Source organism: Dromaius novaehollandiae, chromosome 3 (genome assembly GCF_036370855.1).
Source record: "Dromaius novaehollandiae isolate bDroNov1 chromosome 3, bDroNov1.hap1, whole genome shotgun sequence".
Classification (NCBI taxonomy): Eukaryota; Metazoa; Chordata; class Aves; order Casuariiformes; family Dromaiidae; genus Dromaius; species Dromaius novaehollandiae.
The window spans coordinates 17,656,883-17,684,152 of NC_088100.1; the positions used below are offsets into that span (position 1 = coordinate 17,656,883).

At 36.5% G+C, this 27,270-nt stretch overlaps 1 protein-coding gene across 4 annotated transcripts in view; it reads right to left on the reverse strand.

Moving 5' to 3' along the window:
• Positions 1-27,270, reverse strand: part of ASAP2 (ArfGAP with SH3 domain, ankyrin repeat and PH domain 2) — a 92,143-nt gene that overhangs the window by 45,735 nt on the left and 19,138 nt on the right. For all 4 annotated transcript variants that reach the window (XM_064508477.1, XM_026097218.2, XM_026097215.2 and 1 more), the window contains exons 2-5: positions 20,941-21,013; positions 16,919-17,064; positions 7,624-7,698; positions 5,945-5,994 (exon numbers count right to left, since the gene is read on the reverse strand). In XM_064508477.1, the coding sequence (XP_064364547.1) occupies positions 5,945-5,994; positions 7,624-7,698; positions 16,919-17,064; positions 20,941-20,980 (311 nt within the window). In that variant the 5' untranslated portion in view covers positions 20,981-21,013. The remainder of the gene's footprint in view (positions 1-5,944; positions 5,995-7,623; positions 7,699-16,918; positions 17,065-20,940; positions 21,014-27,270) is intronic.

Consider the following 27,270-nt stretch of genomic DNA (forward strand, 5'->3'; position numbering starts at 1 on the left):
GGCTATTTTGTTTGATAAAACAGTATTATGCATTTTCATTCCAAGTTTCATCCAGTCTTCCTTTTCCATCTGACTCTCCAACATCAGCTCTGACATACTACTCTTTTCAGTGAAAGAGTTTATGACCTTCATCTTCTATCTGTCACCGCTGATAGTAGGTCACTACTCTCTCTCCTGTCATACAAGTCCTGAACAGAGAAATCCTCTTCACCTTTCACTCATCCTACACTGGGGGTGGGGGAGAAGGAGGAAGCAAGAGGAAAAATTGTCCAAATATTTCCAGTATTTCATCCATAATACCCGCAGATTCATTCAAAGCTTTTTCCATTTAAATCACAGGTAATCTCTTTCAAAATAAAAATATTTAGCATGAAATCATAGGATCAAAGGAGTATATTTAAGCTACCTTGTTTAACATTTTCATTCTATGTCACTATTTTCAAGATTATTTGACCTCCACTTCGTGTTATTGTACATGCTCTAAAAGGAAATATGGCAGAATTATCCAATGGTCTACTGAGTAAGGTTAGAACTCTGAGGAAGTAATTTGAAAAAAGCCTGCAAATTTTTCAGATATAATCTTTAAATATTGATTTAAAAAATTTAGTTTACTAAGTTGGAAACATCATTGGTTAATCACATACCTCTGTGGGTATCTTTACAGGAGAGCATACTAAGAATTTGTTCATTTTCCCACAGACTTCCAATGGCTCAGAAATGAGTCATAATCATAGAAGGTTATATCCAGCTATGAGTACTTGTGTTTCTGCACAGTGGTGTAATGCACCTCAGTCTACTTCTTGGTCTTATAATCCCATAAGCACATTCAAACAACTTGTTCCCTGCACTCAAGTGTGTGTAACAGACTTCATGCCCAGCTTTCAAAAGGAGAATGGTGAAGGAGGAGAAGAAGCCATCCTTCCCAGCAAAAGCTTGTCAGTTTTCATGAAGCATTTAGTCTTCATAGCATCAGCATAACACTTATTAGCACAGGACTTCTGGAGATAATATACATTCCTAAATATGTAAGGCCTTAAAAAAAAAAAAAAAAAAAAAAAAAAAAAAAAAAAGGCATCTTTATTAAAAAAAAAAAAGTTTTTCTTTTCAGGAAAGACAGGTTTGGGTCCAGAATACAGACACTATAACAGCTAATAAATGAGTAAATAATATGCTTCAGTAAGCTTACACTATTCTTTCCTGTGCAAAATTGATACAGTATCTTTACCCTGAAATCTACTACATCAGGACTGTTCAAACCAAAGAATGGCTCGCTGCCTTGTTAAACACAGTCTGCCTGCTGGAAGTATAAGCAGTTTTTCTGACGTGTACTCCTTCCCCATATGCTCTCACGGCATGTCTGCCATTAGTGTTTAAGCACATGGGAGAAAGAGCGACTGCCTCACAACCAACAGAGCCCATAGCCTGCACCAGTTCCAGTCTGAGGACACAGATGGACTAGTCCCATTGCTGTGCCAGAGTGGTAGATAGCATCGCCCAGCTCTTGCAGGGGAAACGGAGGCTCTAACTGAGGTCCTAAGAGAAATGCACTGGTTTTAACTAGTTCAAAGCTTTTGCGACATTTTAAAATCTTCAAAGCTATAACTGAAGCATGTTAATGACTGATGGTGAGGAAAAATGAATTATTCACGAATTCTCAGGATAGTCCCAATCTTCAACTGAGGTGGGCTGGCATAAAGCTACAGGTTACTTTCTCCTCTTACTCCCTTACTTCCGAACAGTCCCAAGTTATAAAGAAAAAATGACCCAATCTCCCTCTGTTACTTTAGCTGAGATGACAAAAAGAAGTGCAGAAGGAAGGCAGAGGCACAGCTTTGTACAACAGCATTCTTGAAGAACAAGCAACTGGGAACAGACTTCCTCTGTAAGAACACTCTGCAGATTCCCATTTATAGGATATCAGTGACTAACATTATGTTTTGAGGAAAATACCCTGAGGAGTTACATACCCACAGGAAGAAAAAGTTGCCGTAACAATCAGCATCTATGGATGGTGGTCCAAGAGTGTAAGAATGGGTCTCAACTTTACTTTTCCAAATAACATTGGAGATGCACATATTTAAATACACTTAATTACATATAGAGCTTCAAGTAGAAACTCAGAAATTGCTATGGGGGGAAGGCAAAACAAATGCAATCTTTGAACTAAGTGAATTTCTTTTCAAATAAGTGACATTTGGGTGTATAAACACCTGAAAGGCCATAACAAAGTTACAAGCAAGAGATGAGGTATTGAGTGAAACAGGCTGTATTTATAAGGAAGAATGAGAGCTCATCAGGACAGCAATCCAGCTGAAGACACCATCACTCCTCCAGAGACTACAAAAATACCACTTTGGTATTTGGTGCTTAGCTTCACAGATGACCAGGAAATGCAGACAACAGGTATGATTTGAGCATAACAATACAGATGGATATGCTGATAAAGAGCAGACTAGAAGACTTGAATTGTTTGTTAACCCAAAGCAAAAAAGAAAAAAGAAAGACTAAAGAGGGGGAAAAAAAAGAAAAATAGAGTCACATATTTGAAGAGGTATCCCTGGAAGAGACAGATAACTAAACGTATCTACCTGGGACTGGATTTAACCACAGTCTGAGTAAGGAGTCTTCTAAGGTAACAGACTGAGGAAGGCAATGTGATCACCAAACAAGGGTGGCAGCTGAGCCACTACAGAAAACTGGTCTTTTCTTTGGTAGAAGAAAGGCAGATTGCATTGAAAAAGAATATGTCCTGACTGTCAGATTTAAACCATAATAAGTAATTTCTACCATGGGGGGGGGGCTTTGTTTTAAAGAATTTGCCTGTACAAGGTATTCCCAGCCTCCTTGCCTCAAGCAGATGATCCTTTGGTCTTGATCAAAGTGAAGGAGTCTAACAGGCTAGACGAAGAGCTTTAAACTCTAGAATACCGATGTGGCGCTTTCATCTATCTGCTTGAGAAGACTAGAGCACATAGCAAGTATCCCAGCCCACCCCCTGGAAATATTACAGAAAAGAAAGAATTTCCTGGTGAACATCTGTTACTTTCACTTTCTACATGCTAAATAACCTGAGAAATAAGTGGTTTACAAATAAGCATCGTCAAGGAGGTGTGCTTCATTCATTAAACAATCCTACAGAGACTACAGACGTAACATGGAAAGAGGCATCTCCTTACAGTGGAAAAAGTAACCTGTCCTATTTGAAAGCAAAGTCAGAAAGCAGGTTTTTAAAAGTGTGTTGCTTGAAAGGAAAAAAAAAATGGCATGATCGCATATAAGTCCCACAGAAAGAAAAAAATACAATACCAATATCACATTTTCATGTACTGAATGTATACAACAACTTTTCCAGTTGTCTGCTGTCCCTAAACTCAGTTGAGAACCCCAAAATACACAGATTCAAATACATTTCCTTCGGGCATTTTTACTTCTCATATGTTTAGGTAAGTTTTTTTTTTAAAAGAAAATACTTCAGGAGTATCTGTCTCTGAAACAGACCATCTACTATGACCAAATTGAGGATCAAAGTACACATCTACGTCACTCCAACTGACCAATGCTGGTGCATATTCCATCAAAATTCCAAAAGCATCAGAGAACTCCATCCAGTTGGAACAGAGTGTTCCTGGTATACGTCCCTGCGGTGCCCTGCAAATGTATTTATTTTAAACCCTGCACATAAACTTTGTGGGATATCACAATGCAATGTGTTATATATAAAGTAAAGAGACTTTCACATACAGTAATCAAGCATAGGTAGACAACAGTAGGCTACATTACAGTCCTGTTCTTTATGGCTTGTCCTCAGAGATTAACTACTGGCATCGGCAAGGTTTAGAAACCATAATTACTTCAACGGGTGATACCTGGCATGACATCAAATGGGATTGTTCACTGGCATTAAAAACACTAAACACTGGAGACATCACAATCTTGATGTAGGTACAGTCTTCCAAGGATTCACACTGGAGGTTATTATCTTAACATTTCAGATCGTCACAATACAAAAATTGAACTCTAGCTAGATATTTTCTAAAACCTAAAGCCACTCAGGTATTCATAAGTTACTGAGCCTGGAAAGCAATAATTACATTGTTTTCATTGCTATTCACAAAAGGAATAATGAGATCTGGCTAACTTGCTAAACTTGCTGCTTTTGTAAGTAAACCATATATGGTAACCACTTTTGAACAGTGTTTGCATGTAACTTCATATCTGGAAAGTGAAGAAATACTAAGACAGTAACCAGGTTTATGTGGAGCAACTTGGAGGCCACCAGAGAATCATTAGGCCTTTGTGCTACCAATTAAAAAAGAAAAAAATATGGCGTTAAATTCTTAGCCAATCTAGGTAGCTGGGGATCTGTTAGCTATTTATGCTAAACAGAGTGTCATAGCATGTGATTCTTCCAGACCTGTATCATCAGAAATGGTCTGATATATGTGATAATCTCAGAAGATGAAAGATGCTGGATATCTGACACAAAACTTAACTGATTGTCACAATCCTGGTAACACTGGAATAAAGATTAAAACCTACTATTAAATTCTACTTCAAAGACTATCGGCTCTGCTGATACAACTGACTAGTCAACCCAAGAAACATAACTATGCTTACATAGGGCACTAAACCACTTGAAGACTTATGAGGTACCAAAATTAATTATGGTTGATCTTAGGTGCCAAACTTTGCTGACTTATTTGATTCATTTAGCTGGATAAAAAGCTCTGGAGATTAAAACTAATTTTAAGGCTGTTCATACCATGCATCAGGCATGTTCAAACAAGCAGCTTTGAGGAAACTGGACTAGACACACAACATGAGACATGGTTGATAAGAATTATATAGCTATCCACCCATTTCTAGTACAAAATGCATCATCTGAGAGCACGCAACCTTGGCATAACACGTAGAAAGCATTTGTATCTTTAAACAGGAGACAAACTATTAAGTGTGGTTAACTAAGGTTCTTGGTACTAAATTGATCTGGAATCACATACAGTTTTGGAACCACAGCACTGAACAAACTCACTCCCAATGGCCTTACCACCATGTCAGTAAGTGCCAAAGGCTCAGCATCAAATCAGGTCTTCCAAGAGACCACAGCATTGGGCACAGTCTCATAAAACAGCACTAGAAGTAGAGCTTTACGGAGTTATTACAAGTGTTTCAGGCTAACAAATCCAAAACTAAATCTTGACTTGTATGTTCCTGATAAGCATGTTTGTTAAGACTCTTGGAAACACTCAGGCATAACATATATAATTTTTCTGTGCTCTTCTGACTAAAGAAACTTGTCTTTCTTTGCTAAAGTAGCTAATACAATGCAATAGTCCCTGAAGAGCAGAAGGAAAAAGAAACCCAGTGACAAAAAGAAGCATAAAGGACATCAGGTACATTAAATGTTTCTGCACTTTTAGTAGCTAAGGACTAAAACAGAGAGTGGATAACTTCAGTTATCCATCAGTGTCCTTCAAAAGTAAAGGAGGACAGAGAAGGAAGTGGACTTTCACAAAGATTAATCACTAGAAAGACACAGACACTACAGGGTAGTCATATGGAGGCTATTAAAATGAAAAATATTTATTTCCAATTAAAGCACAACTTCCCCAACTGAAATGGAAGAATAAGCAGATTATGCTCACTACTTGGAACTTATTTATTTATTAACCAAACAGATCTACCAGAGATGATAACCATCGTTGCCATGGCACAAAAATGACCACTTACTTATGAAATAAGTTATACATTATGAAGTACGGAATTTGAGATGATTGTGTCTATCCACCTGTATTTTACACGGCCCTGATTAAAAACAAAAAAAAACAAAGAAAAAAAACAATTCATCATCTCAGGCAGGAACTCCCTCTGGGATCTTAATATTAAATAATGACCATTTCTAGATTTCAAATTATGTTTTCCTTTTAAATAAAAAGATACATACACTTTTGTTTCATAGTCCTTCCAAGCTTTATCAAAAGGTTTTTTTAGGTCCTGTCAAGATAGAAAAAAAATTAAACACAGTTACTTATTTACATGAAAAATACAGTAGCTCTAAATACCAAGGTGAACCTTGGCCATTTGCAGTGCCTAGCAGAACAAAGAACGCCACTTGTTCTTGCACAGCTCACCTAACAACTGTGTAAAAGCAGTCCTGCACATAGGAAAAGCAATCTTACAAATAGAAGTAATATATTTTAAAAAGCATTTCTAGGAGTGCACAGCTCCATTTCACTGCTTGTATGACACAAGGTATAACCATGTGTCACACCAAGTGGACACTGTGCAGTTAATAAAATAATCTATTTTCTCTTCATTCCAGCTCTGGCTCCACTGGAAGGAAAGCCTCTGTCCTGAGGCTGTGGTATAGCCTTGGATAAGAACTTGATCCATCCCACTGAAGTTAAAAGTAATGCGCTATCTACAGGCTTAAAGAGAACAGCATTGGTCCTTATATCTGAATGACCTAAGTCACTCAGAATTCTCCTAGAATTACTTATGTGCCAGATTCTTTTAGCTTTGCTTTCTGAAGAAAAAAAATTTAGATAAAATAGTTTAAATGAGTTATAAAATTATTTCATTGATGTCTGTGCAGCAGCTGAAATTCTGCTGAAGTTCAAAGGATCAGCCCACTAGAAAAGATATTGTTAACTGGCAGAAGCTAGAAAAACTTTGCAACTACATATCAGGAACCAATTCCCACATGTCAGCTAGCTCCTTCAATAATGACCAAATTGATTAAAGCAGCACTTGATTATCCGCTCAAATCAGGAACACAGGACAACATTGTATTGTAATAAGTGCATTTATTTTGACACAGAAATAAAGAACAAGAGGAGTGAAATGTGCTAACTGAGCATCAGAAAGATAAAAAGAGGCCAGATCTATCTTGTTAAGAAGCTGTTCATTCTCCAGTAACTTAGACCACTTTTAGCTTGTTTTAGTTTGTTAGTATGTGTTTCTTCTTCCTTCAATGTCCTAGAACAATAGCTGCCAGTTGTTTCCTGTTTGTTCCACAGTAAACGAAGTGCAAGTCTAATAAGTTTGCTGGCTATAAGCTTTGAAATTTATTATAAACATATCATCATCTGAGTTCTAAGCTATTATTATTTTGAATAGGAAATATCCTCAGGGCCCAAATACGTTTCAGCATTGTTAAGAAAAATCCTATGCTTATTCAGTCTAACATCTCTTTCCTAATAATCTGTAAAGTTCCCCCTTTAGTTTAGAATGCTATATAAATACAATAATAATCATCTTTTAAATAAAATAAAGCAGCAACCCCCTTAAACTAGTAAATATTTGTAAATTAACAATTCTTAAACCTTTTTCTTTGGATACATTCTACACCTCAGGATTGCTTTTTAACTTTCCAAATGTTGTTTTGTATACATAGCCAAAAGCATGCTGTATTTGAAACCACAAAGAGAAGGGATAACTCAGTTCTCACACACACACATATATACACGGAACTTTCTTGTTTATTAAGCTAACATATTACTTCACTATCCAATGCTTTCCCTCAAATAAAATTAAATTAATACATTAGCTAAATGCATTTATGGCACCAACAATAATTTTATATATATAAAAATAATTTATATAAAAAGAACATAACCATACCCCTTTTACTCCTTTCAGATCTCCTTTCAGCAAACTGTCCAATGGAAAAGTGATTATGTTGTTCATATTCTGAATCTATAACCAAAAAAAATTGCATCAAAATATTTAATACATTTTAATGCAGAATGAGCAGTCTCAGTTCACACATTTCAAAAAGTTTCAGAAGAAATATTGTATATTATTTTCCTAATACTGCTTTATAAAGATATTCCTCAGTACAGCCTGTAATCAAAGATGGAGGTAATATGAGTTAATTAAACTTACTCAGGAAACATTATAACCCATACCAGCAGGAAACCAGCAGAATTATTGATGCTGTCTCATCCAACAGTGACTGCAAAATAAGACTTGATTTTTACATTGCCTGATTTCACTCTGTTGAAAATATATGAAAACACTGATACAGTTTGTCTGCATTTATGTCTTTAAAGTTCATTAATCTTGTTTATTTTCCAGTCTCTTCAGACCTATTTGATAAAACCTATCTGTTGTTCTCACACTACATAGCATCTTACTCTGAAAAAAGTTCTATTAACAATCATTAGGGATACTCATTGAATAAATTACAATCCATTATAAAGAGGAAGATCTCTGGGTTATAAAAAGCTAGATAGTGGCCAGATTGTTTAAATATTTTGCATGTATTAGAAAGAAATATATCTGTCTTAATTTATCTTTCCATACAAACTTTGAAATAAGTATTTTATTGGAATTTAAGAGTTAGCAAGCAATCCAAGAAAAAAAAAAGCTTCATTCAAAAGAGGGCAACAGTAAAATAATCATAGTTCTAGATAGAGTATCTGTATCATAATATTTTGATAAGGAAGGTGACAGAAGAAAGATAGTAGGAATAAGACATTAAGCAGTATATACCAGCAGATAAAAGGCTTCATTTCCATCCTTTATGATTCAGACCATGATGTCTAGGCACAGAGTTTAAACTATAACAATCCAAATAGATTGCACTGGAGAGTAATAAACAATGTATTTTAGAATCACTCTATGGAAAAAAAATCAGAATAACTTTTGTAGTAGTATGGTGAAGGTTGCTTTTGAGTGGGTTTCTTTTTTATTATTATTATTAGCTGTTCTATTAAAATGTATTTTTTTTTCAAGAAGCCAGGCACTGCACAGAAATACTTACATGAAGATGGATTTTCAGAATTGTGCAAAGTACAAAAAGAACTTTGCATCATGTAACAGCTAATGCTTTGGTTACCTAAGGAACAATGTCAAGAATGTCCAAGTCCTTTTTAGCATAAGCTAGCCAGAAAAGGAATGACGCTCACAGGAATTTCAAGAAAAACATATTTCCAACGGTAATGTTTCAGTTTCTCCAGACTGGAGAAATAAAAATCACAGTTTCCACCCTATAGTTACCGAGTGGCCTCACTAGAACAAGCTCAGAGGTCCTATCTGCAGTGGTCCTCAAGCTCAGCAGTGCTCCACAGCTGCTAAAAAAACAAAAAACAAAAAACTTCCTCTTTCCAGGTACTAACTTACTACATTTTCTTGAAATTTCAGCATGCAAACCAAAGAGCAAATGAACCTTTGTAAATTTTAAAGCTTAGATTGCCTCTGCATGGGAAGGTGTACAAAATATAGAAGATCTGTTCCATTAAACCATTATCACAAATCACGTTTCCTCTCCTACCCTCCTCCACTCTACTTTCCCTCCTCCCAAAAAAGCTGCAGGACTCAATCAAGGCCCTTTAGAATCAAGAAGTTAAGTTACTGTCTATGTTTGTTTTTAAAATAATCCCCATAAAAATTGAATGAGCAACCCCTATATGTGGTTAGCCAGCAGTGCTGGAAACCACCGACCTAGTAAATTCTCAGCAGTACTACAGTATCTGCATACCAACATAACCATGTTTAAAGTTAACAGAATTCTATCTTGTAGATATAGGAGGTAAGTGGAAAGGCCTGAATTACACAAAACTTAGGTAAAAAATAACAGTTTCAGAAAAAGACAGATGAAAACATATCCTCCCACACCTATGGACATGCACATCTAGAGAGGCAATCCAAGAAGAAAAGGAGAAGCAGGAAAGATCTCATTTAAGATCTCATCCTATGCAAGATTTTCATTCTACTTTATTATTATTATTAAAAGGTCTAACCTAAAGATCAATACTTTCATAGCCTCTGTTTAGTTATTCTTCAAATTCAGATGATTTGGCACAAACTGAGAGTAAGGCATTCCTCAATAGCAGGATGAAGAGAACTGTTTTTTCCATTAGGTCAGAAGAGAAAAAATGGCAGCACCCTCAACTGTTAACACAGACATATTTATATAAACATCAACCAACCTTCAAAACGGCTCTGGATATTTCCTATAATTTCAAGTCGTTGTACCTAAACACATGTTCCTAGGTACAATCAGTTAATCCTGAAGAGACTTTGAAAAAAGATTAGGACAAAATAGTAGGTTCTTTTAAAAAGCATGAAGAACGTTTGCCTATTCAAATTAATCCCTTCTGTGTGCTGCTACCTGTACATTATTTTCAGTCTACTGTATCCCCTATGCTCCTACTTTACTTGCAACAAATGCAAACATATATAATGCATGACCTTGTCATTATTAACCTAGTTAGACAAAGCATACTTGTTCGTATTTATAAATCAGCAAGTAGGATACAAAAGAAAGATCTTACGTTTTTCTTCCTCTTTTTTGAGAGGCTTAAGCTAAACTATCTAAAAATATAAACTCATTTTTGGCACACGAAGCAGCATTAATAAGCTGCTGCTCCAACTCCACATGTGCATAGGGGGCTAAAATGTATACAACCGAATCAAAGATGCCTCTACATTTTGACTATTTTACATTTAAATACATATTAAAAAAAAAAAAAGAGAGAGACATGCACAAAGGTGCAAGAATGCTTCTGAGGAATTAAAGGCATCCTGTGGCAGGGGAACACTAGCAACTTCCACATGTTTAGGAAGAAAAAATAATTTGACCTGGATTCCACTTCCAACACTGCTGCTTTGGCAGACTCACAGGCTTCCTCTGACAGCTTCCAACAAGGTAAGATGACAGAGACTGGATAATAAATTAAAACTTCATAAGCTGGAGAAGACTAAGAGGTGGAGAAAAAGAAATGTCAGGAGGGAGAACATAAAAACAAACACACAGCTGCCAGAAGTGATGGTAGAGGCTACAGGCAAGCCAACATTTGCAAAGGGGAAAGATTTCAAATAGTTTAAGAGCATATGGCAAAATGTTGATGTTCTTAGTTTGCTAACTTTCCTATTTATTTTAATGAGTCTTTTTCAGAACAGTTTGGAATACTGATGCCTGCAGTACTTCAATAGGTGGTTTTCTAAATCCAAACAAACAAACAAACAAAAAGCTTTTTCACTACTTCAGAAGTTAAATGCTTTTTAAACAGAGATAAACAGAGCAGACTTTAACACATTTTTGAATTAAACAAAAAGTAAGATGTTTTGTATTTGCATTCAAACACTCTAACAGTGAATGATATGACTCCTATAGCTATTACTCCATTCTAGATGTATGTCATGTATTCAGCTATGGGCTTTTCAACCATTAATGAACTTGGCTGTTTATGAGTGCCACTAGTCTTGCCTGTTGGTAGGTAATTTTCTTTTTTTTTATTGCAAGTACTATTGGATTGAATATTTTCCAGTAGTTTTCCCAGTGATGCAAACTTTAGCAGAACATGGCCAATTAACAACAGCAGGGAGTGAGTGAAAATCAGAACATACACTGCAATTTGCCTGAACTTTAACTTTTTAAGCATCTAACCACAAGATTATTAAGAAAATCATATAAGATAAAGGTTTGTAGCTTAAACTTCCAGCTGTGCAGCATGCCTCATTCCTGCACCCTAGGCCTCCCACACACCAGGACACACCACTACCTCTCTCCATCCTCACCCCCTGCCCAGCCTGCTGCTCAGCGGTGTGCCCCGTGACACAGAGGGTGACAGATGAGCCTAGACGCGCCCACGGGACGCAGTGCAGGACACACTGCACAGTCACCAGCGACCAGGCACCGCCTGCATGCAGGTGCCTGAATACAGCATCACAGAAAGGTTGAGGCTGGGAGGGACCTGAAGGGATCACCTAGTCCAACCCCTACATGCCACAGGATAACTGACTCCAGTGGAGGAGGAACTGAATAGCACTAACTGCCCACATGGAGCTGCTCACTCAGCTGCCCAGGAAAATGCCTTCACACAAGATATGGAGAGCCTCTGCCATGTACTGCTTGGAAGCGGTCCACATACCACCACCAATACATACACTACAGGTTGGGAGCGTCTCTATTAGGAAATGCACAAAGAGACACCACTCACTAAACAAGCACAAAATGGCAGGAAATATATTTTTTAATGTATTCTTAAAAGCGTGAAGTGTAGAATTGTAAAAGCAAAGTAAGAAAGAGACCTGAGGTTATCTAAGCCCATCTTCCCTGCAAACAGAGGAGAATTCCCAATTGCACGTTTTCTAATGTAGGTTAAAACATCCAAGTGATAGGTTTCCATTGCCCTCTCTGGGACACTTAGTCTAAAATTTTTCACAGTTAGATACCATTTGTATGCAATTTATTATTTTCCTCTTCCACAATCATGTAGTTATCTTTGAGCCAAGCCATAAACCTCCATTTCTTTCAAGCTTTCTTCATAAATCAACCTGTTCAAGCCCTGATCATTTTGGTTGCTGTCCTCTGAATTTCTTCCAGTTGGATCAGTATCTTTTTGGCAAAGAAATAAACATAACATCCCAGACAGCGCTGAACTTAGGCCATCTAAGGAGGAATTATGGCATCTTGCTTTTCCTAGCATCTAGGAAAAGCAAACAACAAAAGGCTCATTGCAGTTATTGCACTTTCATATCTCACTGCAAGAACAAACTTTAACATCTCATTGCCAATGTCCAGTTTCATCCCTACATTAAATTTCACATTTCTTTCTAATTATTTGAATCTTTTTATACCTTTTGGATCTTTTTGTCTTCAGCAGCTCCTAAAGATAATTTTCTTAGAAGGCTGAAAATGAAAATCAGGCCTCACATTTGCATTCCCTCCTTAACTCCTCTCCTTGACTTCAAATATTACTCTGTACAACCCTTTCTTAATACTTTACTCTGAACAATCCTCTCCCAAAAATTTAAGACGTAACTAAGTCAACCAGCACCTACATATTTTTCTCAGCATTAAGCCAATCTTTCCTCGTGAGTACCAGTGAAAAACAGAAGCAACAAAACTTAAATCCTAAAGCTTCACATCCAAGACTCCAAACTCCAACATACATACATACATATATAAATATATGTATTTACACAGATACATACATAGCTTATCTTAAGCACTTAAGTAGAGTTGTTCTAAACAAAATACATGTTTGTGAAGGTGTTAGTCTGAAAATTTAGTCTGTCCTGCTATTCTGGATAGAAAATTCTGGGCAGAAAATTTTGTAGGTTGAAGTACAGAAAAGATACTTCCTCCAGTTTTTCTATTTGTTTCCTTTTACATTTAAACAAATCTCCTTTCTTTTTACATTTAAAAAACGTGAAGTAAAATAGGAGCATATGGCTAGAAAATTAATGTTACTATTGTTCTGAAATTTCTCCTGGCTAAAAATCCAAGGATTATCAACAGAATAACTTCTCACATGGAATCGCTCCCTCCCAGATTCTGCTCCTCTTAAGGCAGCATTTTTTATTAGCACTGAATTTAAATAAATGAAAAAGGACAAGAATATGTAGAAGAATGACAGCTAAAGAAAATGGAATGTGTTAAATAGCTACTTCATTTTCACAAATCAAATTTCTTTACAGGGAGTATTGATGAAGATGACAGGCAATTACAGATTCTTCTCTGCAGAGCAGTCTAAGAATAGGATTTAAAAGAAAAAATATTTGAAGTGCAAGCATGTTGTGATGAGCCTTTCCTTGTCCTAATATTTCTCATATAAAGACTCGCACCTTTATCACTTGGCACTAAATCTGTTGGGAAGACAGAGTATTTAAAATTATAAGCAAGTGCTATATAAGCTACCTGGAAATTGTCGATTTATTTCTCCTCTTCAATGGGTATTTTTTAAATCATTTCAAATTTGAGGAAACTGAGTTCTTCAGAAATTGTTTTTAGTTTTATGTTGTGTTAGTTATGCTATTTAGAAGTGCACACATAAAAGCAGCATAGCAAAACACACATAAAAATCCAAGCAGCTCCAAGACTTTAACTTGAATAGTTTACAGTTGAATAATTAGATTCCAAGAAAATGAAATATTTTAAAACTCCGATGCCTCGATAATTCCATGAAAAGATCAAAGTCTTCAGGAAACCTTTAAAATGTCAGGGAAAAAAGAATTTAAAACTCTGTTAAAGTAGAACAGCTTTATAATGGCTTTCCTTTACCTTACTGAAGACAAGATTAAAGAAAATCTTTTTGCAGAAGCACTTTAGACCTATAGTGCTAAATGCCAGCCAAGCCAAGTGCTGACAGAACATATCAGCTTCTAGAAACAAAACCAAAAATATATGACAAAGCAAAACCTGACAGTAGCCCTAAAGCTTTGCCAGTGTTAATAGCTTTGGCATCTGTTCCAGTCTGAACATGTCCTCTCACTTCCTTGCACATTCCCCACTCATTTCAGCTAAAATCTTTTGTGGAAATTAAGTGCTCTATGAAACTTCAGGGATAGATCTACTTAAAAAGAACACTTCTCAGAATCGTTTTTAACAACAGCAGGTTGTAATGTCCCTGGTTACACTTCTAATGAAACTATTTACAAGCAAAGCATGTTGGGTGCTATAAAGAAAGACTGGAGGAGAAGGATGGCTTTTTACCACCAACATCCTTAAAGCATTCAGAGTTGCGTATTTCACAACACCATAAGAACGCAGGGGGCTTGTTTCATGTAAGGCTATGAGCATAACAAAAAGGAATCCAAAATTATTTCCAAAAATTCTGTATAGTATATATTCCAAAATACTGTATAGTATTTTTTTATGCTAGGCAACTCCCTTGTAATCTCTTAGAAAACTAGACTTACATCAGTTAACTTCTGAACAGATTTTCAAAGTGACCAGAGTTCCAAACAATTTATTCCATTAGTACTAACTTTTAATAGGTAAAGTTAGATATAACCATAATTTGGTTTAATAATTATTTTATAAGTTTATAAACCTTGTATACAAATATGTTATTTTCAAGCAATAGAGAAGTTCACTTTTTTATACATATTTATTTTTAGACAGAACTATTTTCCTAAAAACACATCAAATTCAGGGAGTAATAGGTTCCTCTATTTCTTCAGTTATCCCTTGCTCGTCAGGAGAAGAAAAAAATCTTCAAATCTCAACAACATGAAGCAAATTAAGTAAAAGCAGAACCTTACAGCGACCTTTCCTTCACCAGCCAGTATTAAAGACAAAAGAAGGTGTCTTTGCAATTGAAATATAAGAAAAAACATCACATTCATGTCCACATGAAATTATTTTACACTTCAAAAATAGAGAAAACCAGAACCACAACCTGCAAAAAACAGAAGACAGCTACTATCATGACATATCCATTTCTTATATATATAAGATAAAGCAAAAGCACATTGTTGCCAGTGAGAAGGCAGAACACAGCAAAAAGATTTAGAAATATTTCTTTGATAAAACACACAAAAGACTATGTCATGGATAAGACAAAAAGAAATAAGTAGCTTTGCATAAAAAGATGCAACCAATGAAACATAATTCTCACTAGTCTAACTGGTCCAAGCACATCACATTTCCTCTGGACAAGTATTTTGTCTTTAATTTGTTTTCCAGTTTGTGGAAAAAAGTTAGTCTTTTCAAAAAATATTTTGCAAAGATAGCAATTACTATTTTTAAGAGAATAAATAGTTTTTTGGTAAAACTGCAATTTTTTTTTTTTTAGCTTTTACATATCTTCTTAGAATACAATACATTAAAAGGGTTTTCTGGGGAGAGGGTGCAGCTTTTAGTAGATTGCTTTTTAAAACCACCTAGACATCATTTTACAGATCCATTTCTCTAATGAAGTCACCATTTGGCAATTAAATACGATAGAGAGTTGTTTTAGTCAACAGAATGTATTAATTAGAAGACCCTTTCTATTTCCCTTCCCATAAGAGCAGTGTAGACTCTCCCTGTAAGGGAGACTAAGCAGGATAACTGACTGACTCACAGAGGGTAAGGATGTCTCCTATGATACAGCACTCAGATAATATTTGTGTATCTGCAGTTGTACAAATCAATATGACCAATATGAAACACATTTCACTGCTGATAAATACATTTAGGATAGATTCTCTCTCACCAATATCATGATTGGGTAAAAGGAGAGGACAGCATCAGGGAGTGAATGGGACTGCCCTAAATCACATCAGCTGGAAACATTCCCCAAAGAGCTGATTATGACCAGCTGGCTGCAAACTACAGACATTCGGTCTAGATTCACAAAAGCATTTAATGTGTTTACATCCCATTGATTTCAGCAGGCAGAGACTTTTAAACGCTGATAGGAATCTGGGTCATCTCCACTCCCTCGCCCCTAGTTCAAAAGTTCTGTGGCTCCAAGTAAATTTGGGACTTACTCAAACATGGGAAATGTCCAGCTAGCAGGATGCAGTCAGAATCTTTTCTATTTACGCCCTCTGATTAATGTGAAGTCAAGGCTGAAAATTCTCCATTCATAATTAAAATTCCTGTTCTTCTATTTGGCTCCATCCCATTTGGCTCACTGAAGAATGCTTTTAAGTCTCACTGGTCTCAGTTGCAGGATTGGTCCCTAGTGGACACCACTGTCATTATAGCATTACATTTGACTTCTTTTTCCTGACTCTCTTCTCTGAGAAGCAAGAAATTCTCTCTTCAAGGAACACTAAAATCCCTCTTGACAAATACAAGTGGAAAGTGTGAAAAAGCAGAGTAAAAGAAACATGAACACAGAGTAAACCAAGCTGTGTTTTTACAATTTTAAAGCAACTTTGCACGTGTACTTTCTAATATATATTATAAATGCTTTGTTGTGGGAAGCATAAAGCTGTGGGAATTGCAGGAGGGTGGGTTTGGTTTTTTGGGGTATTTTTTTGAGTTTTGAAAGGGGAAAGGCCAAGGCATGACACATTTCCTTAAGCCAAGATTTTCTTTTTAAAAAACAGTGGCCACCAAAACACAAATTGTCCTCAACATGAAGAGTTCCTGTAGTTCAGAAAGTTAATTAAACATATGGGAGCAGTCTATATTATCCTTTGTAATAGCATTACAATTTTAACATTTTTTTTTCCTCTAGGTAATTCTTACCAAATTTTTGAAGAGTGCAGTTAACTCCTTTGTAAACACAGAAAATTTTAAAAATGCTGTTCCCAAATCTGGGTCATCCCTGCAAACACAGTTGCCTCCAAATTTTTCCAGTGCTTGTGTGTACTGTTCTTCATTTTCCACATGAGCTTCAAAAAGAGCAAAACATGAAAATATTGTCAGTAGATAAGGGATTACAAAAGTTATGGAATGAATTTTTTAAAAAAATCATATAATTTCTTGCTAACAACATTCACTTGTCAACAGCAATTATTATTTAGATTTTGACACTGTCATGCTACAGGTATAATTTATCTTACTAAGTCTGGCTTGTATATATCTACCTATATCTACTATACACAGGACAACCTGTGTCATCAGAACAAGACAATCATCTGAGAAGTATCCAGTTTAGAAAGAGCCACAATATTTCCGCACCATACTGGGGACCACATAACAATTCCCAACTCCTATAATGAACTTTGTCTTTTATAAAACTCTCAAATTGCAAATGCTGTGTGCTGAGCAAAGAAAAAGAAGGGATCAAGTGCATGGCCAGAGTCCTGGATCCCTACAGTAGCAGGAAAAACATCAAAGATGACGCTTAGGTCATCCTAGGAAACAGACTACACACAACATTACAGAAGAGGACAAAACCTGTATTTGTGTTAGCCCTCCGATTCAGTAGTGAGGATCTGAAGCAAATCCAACCAGTCTCCATTTACCACTGGTAAGCAGTCTTGGTTCATGGAAGCTTGATTCTTTTCTGATACAATTAACGCAAAAGCTCTATCACTGAAGTGCCGCAGTGCTTGATGGAGACTGTAGGTTCTGAATCACTGTGTAGGCTGCACCACCACAAGTCATCCAGCGCACACCTAACAGTTTTGCTCTTCAGAAAGCTTTGAACTACATGCGTTGTGTGGATATGCAGCTCAGGGGATGAGATGAAATGTAGGCTCCCTTGATTCAAATACAACAGAGATCTGAGGGACCTCCTCCTTAACTACTTTTAGATACTGATTCACTCCCAGTACACTGAGTTACTTGCTAGTGTAGACAGACAAAAAAAGTCTCTATCAGTTTGATCCGGGGAAGAAAAAAAATTCTTCCTGAACCCAAGCTAGTGACTAAATTAAGCCTGGGCAAGGTACACCAACCTGGCACCTGAGCAAGTCAACATCAAATTATGCATTATGCTGCCTAGTTCTCATTCTAGCTGTGCCCAATTTCTAAAGCTTCAAAGGAAGTCAGAAAAAAGCACTCCCTAGAAACCAAAATACGTACACCTGGGAACAAAGAATCTTGGCCCTTACCTGAGACTAGTAGAAGCCCTGAAGATTATTTAGAGAGGATTAATCTGTTAGTTCAAACAAGTAACGATCCAGTTTCATTTTAAGTCCATTGGTATACATTAATACATTTGATGTCCAAAGGATTCATGCTGCAATGTCCTTTCTCAGTATTTCTGAGATTTAGTTACAACCTGTTTGATAAACCTATCGAATGCCAACTTCCAAACAAGCCTGCCTGTTCACATCCCCCATCAATTTTATTTAGAAAGCCATTCAGGAACTTTACTTCTCAAGTAGCTACAAATTCTCCTTAATTTCCATCAAATTAGACTAAAATCCCGTGGAGTAGTAGTATAACATCATGTAATTAAAGACTGTCATGATGTATGTGCAGAATCCAAATTACATAAACAGCATTAATTCTAGAGGTTTCCACCTTGAGTGCTTGAATTTGGAGCCTAAGGAAGATTGAATAACTACATGCAAACTATCTAAAAACCAAGCACTAGCATAACTAACTGTATGCTAGCATAACTATTTCTCTTCAACATCAACAGCAGCAGCTGAGCACTTACCAAACCTTCTACTATTTGAGCTATAGGATGCAGTAAGGATGTACATCTAATACTATCGTGTGACATACATAAAACTGAACAAGCTTTGAATGAACCGGCACAGACAGCACAAAACAGGCTTTGGCAGGACACAACTCCACTCCAGCTACTCATTAACATGAATTATTTCCATACTGCTTTCTGCATCTAGCTTAGCTTTATTTAATCATAGGTCAGGGTGGAGGTTAGGGCATAATTCATGTAAGAACAAAAGAAGGTTGCTACTGTGAGAAAAGAAGGTGAACAGGCTACTACCGCTAATTGTAGCCAGAGGGGCAATCAGCCGTTGAACCACACTTTTTCCTCTAGCAAACAAGAGCTTTCTATTCTGCACAGTATCCCCCAAAACTGGGACTCTGCTTCTGGATCTACATACCAGATGAAAAAACAGCAGTTCAACAGCAGTTCTGAGATATTCTCTATGCAGAACATTTATGGTAGTTATAGCAATATAATTAATTGAACTGGCGCTCCAGAAGTCCTTCTGAAGGAGAGGAAATTGTATTTTTTCATACTTTCTAACAAACCTGAATGGAACCTCCCAAAAATGTTGTTCTTGCCCTTCCTGATGAATTTTGGAAGTTTTCCTACAAACAGAAGATTTGGAATCTATCCAAATAAAATCTGAGCAAGGTTTGCTTAGGGGCTTGAGGGTTTTTTGTGGGGGGGTTGAGTAAGAAACTAAATAATGTACAAACTGGGGTCACTATCCAATCCTCCATAATGGTTTCTAAATTCACACACACGAAAACCCAGAACAGGTATACTTAGCACACACGGAACCTATACTAAAGAAAACAATAACTGTGTCCTTATGAGTGCAGGGCCACAATTTTGTTTTGTGGAAATAAACCTGAAGTTCTGGTAAGTGGCTAGGTTAGTGATATTTCTGCTGGAGGAAAAGATGCCTTCAAACCTTTATTGTCAAGATTGGGCATCATGAAATTTAAAAATCACACACGGCAGTGATTTTAATGAGAAAATGTAGTGAATTTCTACAATGTTCTAACAAGAACACTGATTAAGAGGCATAGTCAAGCACCCAAAAATTAGAAAATGCCAGAATAAAGAGTGCCAAACAAATATGTAAAAGATGACACAGCTCCAGCTGAATCTTAAACTAGGCCCTGCACAATCCAAAGATAACAGCTTCATTAGTTTAGGCAAGCAGGAACTTCCTTTCAATAAAGCTGGTAAGAATTATACCACAACAAAACTTCTTGTTATAATTTTTTTATCTGAACACCAACATGCTCACAAGTTCTGTCAGATATTGGTGGTTTTCCAAGATTTTGTCAGCCCTATCTACTTTGCATATAATATAGGTTTTGTTAGCGCTAATTGCTATGAACTGCAAAGTGGGAACAAAAGCCAATGAAATGCTGTTTCTTATTGCTGCTGATCCACAAAAACAAAAGCTTCATTTATTTTGTCAAAGAAGATAAACATACAAAACTCCATGAGACCGAAGCACAAACAAAAATGCACACAGTAATGGTTCTTTGTATTTTTATCCTCCCTGTCAGAGAAATATCTGATTTTGTGTGTCATGACAATAAAAAATGGCACCTCATCAACTTTCTCTTGTTGTGAAGTTCTCAGCATACATAGCCGGAAGTCACCAGCAATGCTGAGGTTTCACAAGGCAGCAGAGCCAATGTAACTTCTAATTGCTGCCAAAAATGGTAATTTCACACCTCTCTTGTCCCCAACTCTAAATCATCTAAATCTAAAGGCAATCTAAATGCCTTCCCATTTCAGGCACTCATCTAACTCCATGTAAATTGATTGATGTATAGCTTTATGTGAGCTAAAAATCTCATCTAGGGATCTGTCGACCACCAGGGGTGGCAGAAGGAGCACACAGCCCAGATCTGAGTAGAGCATAACTTCCCTGTTTGGTAGCAGTAAGCTAGATAGCTACATTCAGCTGCCTCACAAAATTTGGTCCTTACTGAGCTCACTGTAATGCAGCTGGTTTGAGACTGCTATTTAAAATGCAAATTTTTCTTTTCTCAGAGTTACCATATAACCATTTCTGATTCGCTAAAATCATTCACTGTTCAAATCCTCCAATTTTACTGACAAAGACTACCAGAAATTATGATCTACTCACCCAGACCAGATAGATTTATAGCTTTGACAGATTTCTTCATTTTATAGAGAACAGTTCGGTCAACATCCAGAGCCTAAAACAAGAGAAAGATTAATGTGAAATACTAGTTCAACCTCTGCTGAGTCTGTGCTCTGGAAACTTTCTGTAATTATAACACTATTATCTTAATTAATTTTATATCTGTAATTAATAAATTACTTGCCCGTCATTCCCACCCCCATCCATATAACCTATCCCAACCACTAGTCCACAAAGATACATCTTCCCTCTTTTGCTGATAATCAGCATCCCTTATACCAAGCATCATCCAGTTTTATTAATAGCTTAATATTCCAAAATGAAAGCATTTACACAATCTTTTTCCTATGTTAAATTATTAAAGGAGCTTAAAACAGTTTCAATCCATTATATGTTTTGACATTGCTGAAGAAATAAGCAATGTCACTTCCCCAGGCAGAATATTAAATAAAGAAATTTAATTTTGGTTTTCATGGATAATTTAATTAATTGCACTCCAAGCCATATGAATTTTCTGACCTCTGTGCTGAACAAAATAGATTGCACATCCCTCAAAAATACAACTTAGTCTTTCACACATTTTATTGCTATGCAAAGCTTTCACCAACACAACATAAAATTCAAGTTTAAGTCCTGTCCAGAATATTCAAGCACTTAAAACCAATTCCTTTCAAGCAAAAAAAGTGGAAGCAAGCAACCATTACTAAATTTAAGTGAAATATGAGCAGACCAAAAATGTAAAATTGTTCCGTAACAGAGAAGCAGAATTATGGTTATCTAAATGAAGTTTAAAAAAGGGAGAGAAAAAAAAAGAAATTGCAAGAAAATTTAAATATGAGTTCCAGAGGTGGTGATGTCTTTAGTCCTTACTGAAGAACAATACTGAAAACTACAGATTATATTACATCAAAAGCTGCTTAGTATGATACATGCTAAAAAAAAAAAAAAAAAAAAAAAAAAAAAAAAAAAGCACCAAATTAATTCCTGCTTTCATTCAAAAGATTTCAGTAAATTGCACCAGCAATGAATCTGACCTACTGTTGTTTTATTGCTAATCATTTGTACCAGTCAAGCAATACATAAAAGTTAGTTCCTAGGACTCTTTCTGATTATTTTAACATGCTGGATGTAAAAACAAAGATTATCAATCATATTTAAGACAGTATTCTTAAACTGAATTCATTCAGATCACAAATAGCTGGGAAAAATCTTTGCAGCATTCCATGGAAACCAGAGTTAGATGCTGCCTTAACATTAACGTTACAGTGTCAAGGTACTACTATACCCAGCATAAGTTTTACTTCCAGTGTCTTAAGAGTTCACATCAGAAGTATATTGGCAGGAGAAGTGCAGAGCCCTTCCTGCCTGCGGTTCTGAAGTACAGAGCAAGGGAAAAATCCCTAAGAAAGCCTATAAAAGCCATATAGAGCTTTATTCATCCAGTTCAGCAATTTGAACTGCACCCATTAAAACAAACCTGTAGACAGTGCAATCTCAAAGGTTGAGTAATGACCCATCTGGATGGAAGTATGCTAAGCAAACTGCTTCACTGTGTGCAAAGGTGATCGCGGAGAATAACCTCAGAAAAGCACTCACCTGATCAGCTGACTACAAAGGAACAATAATTTTATCAAAGCCCACATCAGAGGGCTATTACTCTCTTGGAGACCAAGAGAAAGGAACGTTTCCGATTACAAGCATTACAAATAGCGGTTCAAAAGAGAAGGAGGATGGCCAGAGACTTAAAAGTTACAGATCCGGTTCCCTGCCGACTCTCAGATTTGTGTGTGCTGCTAATAAATTATTTAATCTCTGCAACTCAGTTCTGGAAAAAAGACACAGTACCTCTTCAAAAAAAGACAGTATTTCTTCAAAAAAGAAAATTGTTTGAAGGATGAATGTATGAGATGAATTATGAACCCCTCATACTCCTGAGGTAAGGCTTCTGGACAGACACCTTCAAGAAGTCTGCCCCAACTGCCTCAGTCAGAAAGCACAGACTGTCAACAAGGCAGCAGCTTTTTCCTCTCCCCCAACCAAAGTCATCATTTTGGTTTGCCAAAATCCCTCAGCCAACTCCTGATTTCACTGGGATTAGGGAGTAGAAAAACAAAAGCATAAGACAGAGCACAGCCAGGGTCCAGCAAGAACAATAGCTAGTGTCACTAACATACTGGCGACTGCAAATCCGATCTCTAGCTATCTCAGCCAGCTGGTTCACATAAAAATTGAAAGCAAGGATGACAAGAAAAAAAAACCCACAGACAGTACTGAGGACAACACAGCGACCAAACCCTAAGGCCATAATTTGATGAATACTTTTTGGGCGGCTGGGGTAGGCTTACTTGGGTCGTCCCTTCTTCCCCTTCCTGCCTTTGAGTAGTGCCAGTACAAGTGTTTGTGGGGCTGCGTGGTAAGCCGCAGCAGAGAAGCAATCTGTGTTTAAAATGACACAAGGAAAAAAGAAGTTATTTTTCAGCTGGGTCAACTTTCCAACTCTGGCTACCAGGAAGCCCCTTAATACAAGTCAACATAACCAAAAGGCCAACAGAAAAGCAGGAATGAACAGGAGGAGCAGACACGAGTACTCCTGCTGAAGAACATTTCTGAACAAGAATCAGACAAATGGCTGTGTGAGTGAAGCAAATGCTTTTATTATCCTGTTAGCTCCACCAGCTGTTTTTTCTTTTTTCTTTTTAATCTTTTTTTACTACATTAATCTCAATGTTTTTCAGATATCCATCAGCCACATCAAAAACAGGCTTTGCAAGTCCAGTTTGTCTGGAAACTGGTACCACCTTTTTGAAGTGACAGCTGAGCACAGAGTTTGCAGAATGCTGCTGATCTGAAACATCCAGGGAACCAACGCGACTGAACCAGGCTAAATATCGCTTTGAGAAGACACTGGCTTTGTTGCTGAGGACTTGGTTCAGCTTCTGTTCAGGTAGATGATCCTGTTCAAATCCATGGAAAACACAGAAAAATTCTCCCATTAGCAAGCTGTCCTGCTTTTGTGTCAAGCCAACATGGACTCGACATGTTATTTCTTCCCTCTCCCACTCAAAAAAAAAAAAAATTGGAGTGAGGATTTGAAGTAGTTTATGACTTACAGTATTTCTGGAATTTGTATTTGCTCATGAAACTTAAAAGAATATTGAAATCAACAAAATGAACAAATTGTCACAAAAATAAATGATGCTTCATTCTTTAAGAATACGGGGGATTTATTGCTATTAGTTGGTATGATTAATGATATTGGGAAGAATTGGTGAAGAGTGCAAGGTCATCTATCCAAGGACAAAATACATACATGAACCGGGAGATCAGTCAGAAAAAAATAAAGAGGATAGGGATTTTCATTTACCAGATGACTGCAGAATGACCACAAAGTGCCAAGGTGATACAGCTATGAAAAACAAAAATATGACCATATAACAGATCTCATTCACAAGGAAACAAAAGAAGTTACTGAACGTTACATATTCTTTGAAATGCTCTCACTCTATTAAAAAATACAAAAAATGCAAAAAAGGTGTGGGTCCAAAGCCTTGATCTTACCAGCTTACATGGGTCCCTCTGAACCACTGGACGTTTGATGCTGATAAACGCTTACAGAAGGATTACACTCAGAAAATGGGATGCAATATAGGCGATGCTTTCATCTATCAAGATGTGAAATAAGGAATGGAATAAAAAGTTTTTCTTGCATTGCTACAGTTTTGAAATTAGATTACTAGGAATAAGCTGTGGCAAACAAAATCAGCTAGAGCATCCAGATAGCTAAAGGGAATCAGCACATGTCCATTACGCAATAAGGATTAAACATAAAGAAGGAGAAGATTTGCCTGAAAAGTAGGCAGAACAAGCCACCTTTCTGAGAAGAATCTCATGATCTCCAGTAACCCAAGGACATGTGGGCCATATCTCACCTAGGAAACTAATGATCCATAGGATATGTTTGGACAATATGATGCTGGTTGCCCGTATGCCATGCTTGCTTAGTTAAATAAACCTGTGTCTTGACAGACAGGTTGTAGCCTGGTCTCTCCTGAATGGAAAGGGTCATACCTGAACTCCTTACTGCTGGTAACAAAGAGATAAAAAGAAAAAGGTGTGAACACCAAGAAGCATTTAAGCTGAATGAACTGTAGCTAGAAATTGGGAAAAACAAGTCTGATTCTGGAAAGCCTTCCAAATAAAGGGTAAGAAAAAGTTTAGCCATTTTTAAGAGGAACCCAAACACATTTTTGAAAGATAATATGTGGGTGCCTATGGCGGTAAGGAATCAGACTTGCTCCCATAGGAAGTTTCTTCTAACCCTGTGTTCTTTTGTAAAATATTTCGACAATGCTGTATGGAAGAGTGACTGATAAAATACTGAAAAACTATGCATCTCTAATTATGTATTTTAGCCTCACCTGTAGACCAAAAAATGGAGAGGGGGGCTTTGCACTGCTTGCTTTTTGTTTAAATGATAGACATTGGACTCCATTCACAACCAGTGATTTCAAAAGAGTCGCTCCAGCATAAAATCAAAAAATGTTACTCTTTCTCTTTAGTACTATTCTTAATATTTTCTCTTTCTTTTCTTCAACCAATTCTTAGCACTTAGTAATCAGTTTAAATACAGCTTTATCATATTTCCAATTTTAATCTTGTATTTCAATTCCATAAATATACGCATACTACATCCATGCACACATACATGTGCCAAAACGCTACCCTCCCCTAATTCAGCTGCTCCATGCACTTTCAGTATAGCGCCAGAAGTAATGAAATTTAAAATGGCTTCTGATGTTGCACATTCTAATATTTCTTTTTACTCATCTAAAATGCCCAGTAAACCTCTGAACCAGAAGAAAAGTAACCACATAATTCATATGGCGGGATCGTTTTGTCCTCTCATTTAATGTTTCCAGTTTTGACTCAAAAAACCCCTCTCTCTATTGCAAGACTGTTTATTTTGGCAACTGTATTTCAGCACAATATACTCAAAGAGGCCATATAAATTAGTTTCATGCTCCCACTCAATTTGTGCTGGTGAGTGCTCAGACTTCCCTCTTGTTAAAAATAGTTTCTGTAAATGCCTTGAAAAAAACAAATTCTATACATATAGTACATTAGAATAGAAGTTACATCATTGTAGAATTGATGATATGCACTATGAACTAAATCACAAACTCAAGGTTAATGCGACCTTCTTGATCATCCCCTTGTCAGTCCAATATTGCTCTGAACACAGTGTTTCTTAGGACTTCTATTAAATTTTCTTCTATGTGAGAAACAATAGAATTTCTAATGCTAATCTTGGGGACCATTTTTCAGGTAAATCTATTTTTATATCAAAATCTATGTGGTGTTACTGTTGCATATCTAGAGATCACAGTGTTTGAGAAACAAATTTCTAAAGTCTAAGACAAATATGCTATCATTAACATGGTGTTGTTTTTGTTCTCTTGACATTAATTTCAAGACTTCTAAATAAATGGCAATACTGGATTATAATAAATGAACCCTAGGAAATTAATCATCAGACTTGGTGCTCATATCAGTATTCTTCAAAATGAATATCTAATTTCTGTTAAAAAGGCATAGCAAAATGATTTAGTTTGAAAACCTTACAACCTACAAGGAATATACAGCGGAAAAGATTATAAAAGACATCCAAGTTTGTTTGCTACAACTGAAAAATCTGATGTTTATTTGAAATTTTTCATTTTTCTTGCTGTATACTCAGTTAGTTTCTCCCTCTCTTCAGCTCCCATACATGATCACATAAACCAGAAAAACAACTAAAATTACCCACAATGTGTCATTTTTTTTAAAACTAGAATTCATATTGTTTTTTCTAGCTAGTTATTGTTAAAATTACGGCACCCATTCCAACTACAGTTTGGACACATTGCTAATGTATATTTGACATTTTGTATTCATTAATACGAGTGTTTGGTATACAGAGTGCTACAGGCTCTGAGAATTGCAAAATAACAGTAATGAAGTAAATGCCCTTCTGAGGCCCATATATATTGACTGCAAAAGAAGCAATTCAAATCACTATACAAAGTTTAAAGAAGTTCTGCATTGCCTCGCTAGAATTTAGCAACAGACATTTCAGTAATAAGTGTATTAGAGGGGGGAAAAACATACCAAAATAAAGAGAAAACACAGCTTCTTTTAAAAATGAACACTGCAGTAGGGAGAGGAGGACTCACTGAACTCCCACAGATCAGCAGCAAAGCTTTTTTCCTCACATAGGAACAAGGTCCATTTTCACTTGCCAAAGGCCAATTTCCATTTTAACTGCTTCAAAGC